Genomic DNA, 6,000 nt, shown 5'->3' with positions numbered 1-6,000 from the left:
AACTTCCACATAATATTTTCTTAAGCCTCGCAATAACCTTGCAAGTTAGGTATCCTTAATCGCATTTGATTAGTATGGAAATAAGGTTTTGACTTGATAAACATTTCCTGCTGGTGGGAGCTGAAGTCTGCCATTGAAATTCAACCTTTCTCTTAAAGCCCGTAGGACCTACCCTTCGGCAAGGTCTGGCCCCGCCCATCCTCCCTTCTACGCCTGCGCGCTCCCCACGCCAGCCCAGTCCCCGACAGCCGTGCGCAGGCGCATTGTTTCACCATGTGGGCTCGGCGGTCTTCGGGCCCAGCTGAACGGTGACACGTAGCACCCTAGGCTACAAGACCCTGCTGCCAGCTCTGCAGCCTCCACCGTCTTGGTATTGCCCTCCTCTCTCGGTCTTCCCCGCCAGCGCACTTCGTCATGGGCAAGAGCCGGACGAAACGCTTCAAGCGCCCTCAGTTCTCCCCTACAGGCGACTGTCAGGCCGAGGCGGCGGCGGCGAACGGGGCTGAGCCCGAGGAGGACGACGGGCCGGCAGCAGAGCTGCTAGAAAAGGTGAGGCGTGGGCTCGCGGGGCACCGCGGGGAAGGCCTGGGGAGGGGCCGGCCTCCCGCGGAGCCCCGCATCAGTGCTTCGAGTCCTTGCAGCCGCGGCTCCGCGCGTGCGCTCTGCTCTCCTTCTGACACTCGCTCTGTCCCGCAGCTCCAGCACCCGAGCGCTGAGGTCCGCGAGTGCGCCTGCGCCGGGCTGGCCCGGCTGGTGCAGCAGCGGCCGGCGCTCCCCGGCCTGGCTCGACGGGACGCCGTGCGCCGCGTCGGGCCGCTGCTGCTTGACCCCAGCCTGGCGGTGAGGGAGACGGCTGCCGGCGCGCTGAGGTGAGCCGGGAGGGGGTCCTGGGTGGTGACTCGGATCTGGACGGCACAGCGTCCAGTCGGCGCTTCCTGAGGGCCACGCACCGTCGCTGATCGGTTTCAACCTCAGTGCACTTGTCTGCGGCAGCTCGGGAGGGCCAAGAACTGCCCAGGCTCTCCTGTTTGCAGAGGAGGGATTTGAACTCGGACTCCGAGGGACCCCGTGTCCCTCGGACCTCACGCATTCCATCTGTCCATCTGGCTGCTTCACCTGCAGTTGGCCATCTGCCAAGCATCCTCTCCCGAAGGTCTAGCGCACGTTGTACCGTCTCCAGGAACCCTCCATGGAGTCCTGAGGTTTAATGAACTCTTCCAGTATATGTGCCAGGTGTTCTAGGCGTGGGGCGGCGGGGGAGGGGGGTTGAGCACGAAGGACATTGAACAAGCCAGCCAATATCCCTGCCTTCACAGAACCCATGTTGATATGGAGACAGGTGGAAATACTACATCTTAAAAAGTGCTGTGGAGACACTAAGAGATTGATGAGTTGGCTGTGGGAAGTTACCTTAGATTGGGTAACTTCTAGATGACATTTGTGATCTGAGAGCTGACAGATGCTAGAGCCAGATGTGAACTAACAAGGGAAAGAGTATTCCTGACAGAGGGAACAGCAACAGCAGAGGGCTTGGCATGGTTAAAGAATGGGAAGGCTGTAGGAGTTCCCATCGTGGCACAGCGGAGACAAATCCAACTAGGACCATGAGGTTACAGGTTCAATCCCTGGCCTCGCTCAGTGGGTTAAGGATCTGGCATTGCTGTGAGCTGTGGTATGCACAGATGCAACTTGGATCCCGTGTTGCTGTGGCTGTGGTGTAGGCCGACAGCTATAGCTCTGATTCAACCCCTAGCCTGGGAAGCTCCATATGCCATGGGTGAGGCCCTAAAAAAAAAAAAAAAAAGAATGGGAAGGTTGTGTGGCCAAGTAGCGTAGGGGGCAGGGATTATAAGAAGTTGAGGCTGGACCTCCTGGTGTAGAGCGAAAGGACATAGTCTAAGCAGAAATGACATGATTTATTTACCTTTTCAAAAGCCCACTCTGTTAGCTGTGCAGAGAATGGACTGTAGAGGGGGCAAGAGTAAAGTTAATGCTTGTAGTTGTCATAGCTCTCTGTTTAAATTGTTTTATTTGTTGATTTAGCGAGTATATATTGAGTGCCTCCTGTGCACCAGGCAGTGGGCTAGGCTGTGGGCACATGACAGTGAGCAAGACATCTAATTTCTGTCCTTTATGGATCTTACAGTATTGAGAGAGGCAGGCATTATTGCAAATAACCACACAGGTCAAAAGATGCTATGGGAAGGTATCACCGGGGTTCAGGGAAGAAAACCCTAAGGGTGTGATGTTTAAGATGTGACTTGGGGGGGGGGCAGTTTCCTGGTGGCTCAGCAGTTTAAGTATCCAGCATTGTCACTGCTGTGGCTCACTGGTCTGGGAACTTCTGTGTGCTGCCGGTGTGGCCAAAAAAAAAAAAAAAAAAAAAGATGAGGTCTGGATCATGCGCCAGGATTCCCCACTTGATGGAGGAAACAAAGTGTGGAAGGCCATACACTCCCCCTGCCCGCCCCCTACCCCCAAGCACTGGGAGCTCCTGGAAGGTGGTGACGTATCTTCTCATTTCTCCTCATCCCATATCCTCAGTGCATAGCACAGGGCTCTGCACTCAGATGGCAAGTAGTGTCTGTCCAGTTAAAATTAAATTTGAAGATTGCTTCAGGGAATGTCATTCTCGGCAGCCTCACACTTGCTGCCCTTGAAGTTTTTTTTTTCTTCATTAAAGTCTAGTTGATTTACGGTGTTCTGTTAATTTCTGCTGTACAGTGAAGTGAACCAGTCATACGTTCTTTACCGTTGAAATCTTGATTCTGAAAAGGGTTCCCTTCATATGAGATCAGGCAGTGATTGATTCGCATTAAATAGACAAAGTCTTCTCTCTCCCTGAGTCCTGTCTCAGTCCTGAGAACTAGGTTACAAGATACAGTCATCCATTTACAGCATGTAGAGCAAGGATCAGAACAGGTGGAGATGTGTGAATTGGTTCTGCAGCCTCTTAAATCACAAGTGGCGGAGTTCCTGTCGTGACTCAGTGGTTAACAAACCCGACTGGTATCCATGAGGACATGGGTTCGATCCCTGGCCTTGCTCAGTGGGTTAAGGATCTGGTGTTGCCGTGAGCTGTGGTGTAGGTCGCAGATACGGCTCGGATCTGGCATTTCTGTGAATGTGGTGCAGGCCGGCAGCTACAGCACTGATTCAACTCCTAGCCTGGAACCTCCATATGTGGTGGGTGCAGCCCTAAAAAAGCAGAAAGGAAAAAAAGAAATCACAAGTGATGTCATCCAGGATGCCTTACATATGGATAGAAATATTCCCGTCGTGGCGCAGTGGTTAACGAATCTGACTAGGAACCATGAGGTTGCGGGTTCAGTCCCTGCCCTTGCTCAGTGGGTTAACGATCCGGCATTGCCGTGAACTGTGGTGTGGGTCGCAGACGCGGCTTGGATCCCGTGTTGCTGTGGCTCTGGTGTAGGCCAGTGGCTACAGCTCCGATTCGACCCCTAGCCTGGGAACCTCCATATGCTGCGGGTGTGGCCTAAGAAATGACAAAAAGACAAAAAAAAAAAAAAGAAAGAAATACATTTGAGTGTTTAATATGTTCTGTGACATGGGATCTGACAGGAAAACTTGTTTTAAACTTTTTGTGTAGAAATCTCAGTGCTTGTGGTGGTTTTGAAGTTTGTGACGACATGGTGACCAAAGATATCATGACTCCGCTGGTCGCGCTGCTGAAAGAGGTAGGCCATGCTCTCGGGTAGCTTGTAGTGTACACATTCAGACAGTAGGAGTTTGTATTTTGTTTATTTATTTATTTTATTTATTTGTTTGTTTTTTGTCTCTTTGCCTTTTCTTGAGCCGCTCTCGTGGCATATGGAGGTTCCCAGGCTAGGGGTCCAGTCGGAGCTGTAGCCACGGGCCTACACCACAGCCACAGCAACGCGGGATCTGAGCCTCATCTGCGACCCACACACCACAGCTCATGGCAAAACTGGATCCCCAACCCATTGGGCAAGGCCAGGGATCGAACCCATAACCTCATGGCTCTTAGTTGGATTCGTTAACCACTGCGCCACGACAGGAACTCCAATTTTTTTTTGTTTTTTTAAGTACTTTGGTGTTAGTTATTTTGTCTTCCCTCAAAACATTCTAAGGGAATTTTATTTCTTCTCCCTCAAACACTGATCTCTCACTGTCGATACTAGTCTCTAGTTTGTCCCCAATACTTTTATTTATACGCTTCTTGGAAAAGGCCATCCCAAAACTATGGACTGACTCCTTTAACTTTTTCCTTTTTTTTTTTTTTTTAAATTTTAATTTTAAGGCCGCAACCGCGGCATATGGAAGTTCCCAGGCTAGGGGTGGAATTGGAGCTGCAGCTCCTGGCCTACACCACAGCCACAGCAACGCCAGATCCAAGCCAGGTCTAGGACATGCACCACAGTTCACGGCAAAGCCAGATCCTTAACCCTCTGAGCAGGTCCAGGGATCCATTCCCCATCCTCTGGATGCTAGTCTGGTTCGTTACCCCTGAGCCACAATGGGAGCTCCCACCACTGTCATTTTTAATGGTTAGTTTTTGTGATTCTTTACTGCCCTGAGCCTTTCTGTTTAATTACTGTTTTGAACCAGGGTGCTAACCATGGTATTTGGTTACAGTGTAGTACTGGACTGGATTCAAATGAGATGTCTCCACAGGAAAAAAAAGATCAGAACAGAAATTCTATCGAAAACATAGCCAACGAGGCCGTAAACGTGCTGTGGAATATATGGTAAGATGCTCTCCAAACACAGCCTCCTGCTGCAGCGCTTACGCAGGCTGCTACTCGCTGTTAAACTGCAGAGGAATCTCTGTTCTCCTTGGTAGGCCTGTAAATCTGCCATGTTAATGCTTGGTAGGAGGTCTCGTCAAGGGACCTAAGATCAGCCGTGCTTCCCAAGCCCTTTTCCGCGTAGCATCACTGCATCTTTTGTTGCTTTACAGCCCTTCTCCCCAGTCATTGCTACTGACAAAAATAAGAGGAATCATGGCTCTTAGTACCGCCCCCCCCACCCCTGCGCCTTAAGCAGCAGTTGTCTTAATGTCTGCCAGGCTCCAGTGCAGTCAGCGCTTTGGTCTGGCATCTGGAATGAGGCATGGACCACAGGCCTGGGCAGGTGCTTTACTCCTCCCCCCTGCAGGTGCTATTTGACAGGAAAGTAGATACCTAAGAAGAGCTCCTTTGGCCCCTCCACACCCTCCATCATTGTTGCACTGAGGGTGGGATTGGGGTCGGGGGAGGGTAGAGTGGACTTGCGTTTAGGAATGGAAATGGCTAGAAACACACTGGGATTTATTTTTGGTTTTGTTTTTAACTACCCTGTTTTATTGTCCCACATTTCTCGCAAGACTTTGTTGCATTCCTAATTTTCAGACTGGGGGGTTATTATTTCTGACCCCAAAGCACAGATTTTTCTTACCATGCAGGGTTAAGTTGGACCCTGGAAAGCTGCCTACACAGCATCCAAACTTGCTATGATTTTGTTTTAACCTAGTGGATGCATTCCACCGGGAACACTGGAGAGATCAGATTTGAGGAAATGGCATTGGAGCAAACTAGTGAGTGCTGTTTTTCAGATAACTTTAACTTGGAAATTTTTCAAAAAGTGTTTTTGTTTGAAAAGAGCCTAAAAAAGTGAACTCCACAGTGATCTCTCTTTCCTGAGTGCCCGAGAGCCCTATCTGTATCATTTCCGGTTACTATAGCTCTTAACATTTTTGTTTCATAGTATATGTTTTAAATTGTATTTACACCTGTATATATTAAATTACCCTAACACATACTTGCTTTATTTTCCCTACTGTACCTGACTTTCCTCGGCTTCTTGAAGAGAGGCTCTTAGCTGTGCTGCAGGAAATAGATGGAATAGACAGAAAATAGTTTATCTTTTTTTTTCCTTTTACACACACACACACACACACACACACATAAAGTATAGTTGATTTACAATCGTGTGCCAATTTCTGCTGTAGAGCAAAGTGACCCAGTCATACATATATAC

At 49.7% G+C, this 6,000-nt stretch overlaps 1 protein-coding gene across 1 annotated transcript in view; it reads left to right on the top strand.

Moving 5' to 3' along the window:
- Positions 1–248: 248 nt before the first annotated feature.
- HEATR3 (HEAT repeat containing 3) overlaps positions 249–6,000 on the top strand; it is a 48,253-nt gene continuing 42,501 nt past the window's right edge. The window contains exons 1-4 of the mRNA XM_047791576.1: positions 249–549; positions 697–869; positions 3,611–3,698; positions 4,618–4,730. Coding sequence (XP_047647532.1) covers positions 415–549; positions 697–869; positions 3,611–3,698; positions 4,618–4,730 — 509 coding nt within the window. The 5' untranslated portion in view covers positions 249–414. The remainder of the gene's footprint in view (positions 550–696; positions 870–3,610; positions 3,699–4,617; positions 4,731–6,000) is intronic.

Source organism: Phacochoerus africanus, chromosome 8 (assembly GCF_016906955.1).
Source record: "Phacochoerus africanus isolate WHEZ1 chromosome 8, ROS_Pafr_v1, whole genome shotgun sequence".
In the NCBI taxonomy this organism is placed as follows: Eukaryota; Metazoa; Chordata; class Mammalia; order Artiodactyla; family Suidae; genus Phacochoerus; species Phacochoerus africanus.
This window is presented reverse-complemented; position numbering and strand designations above follow the sequence as displayed.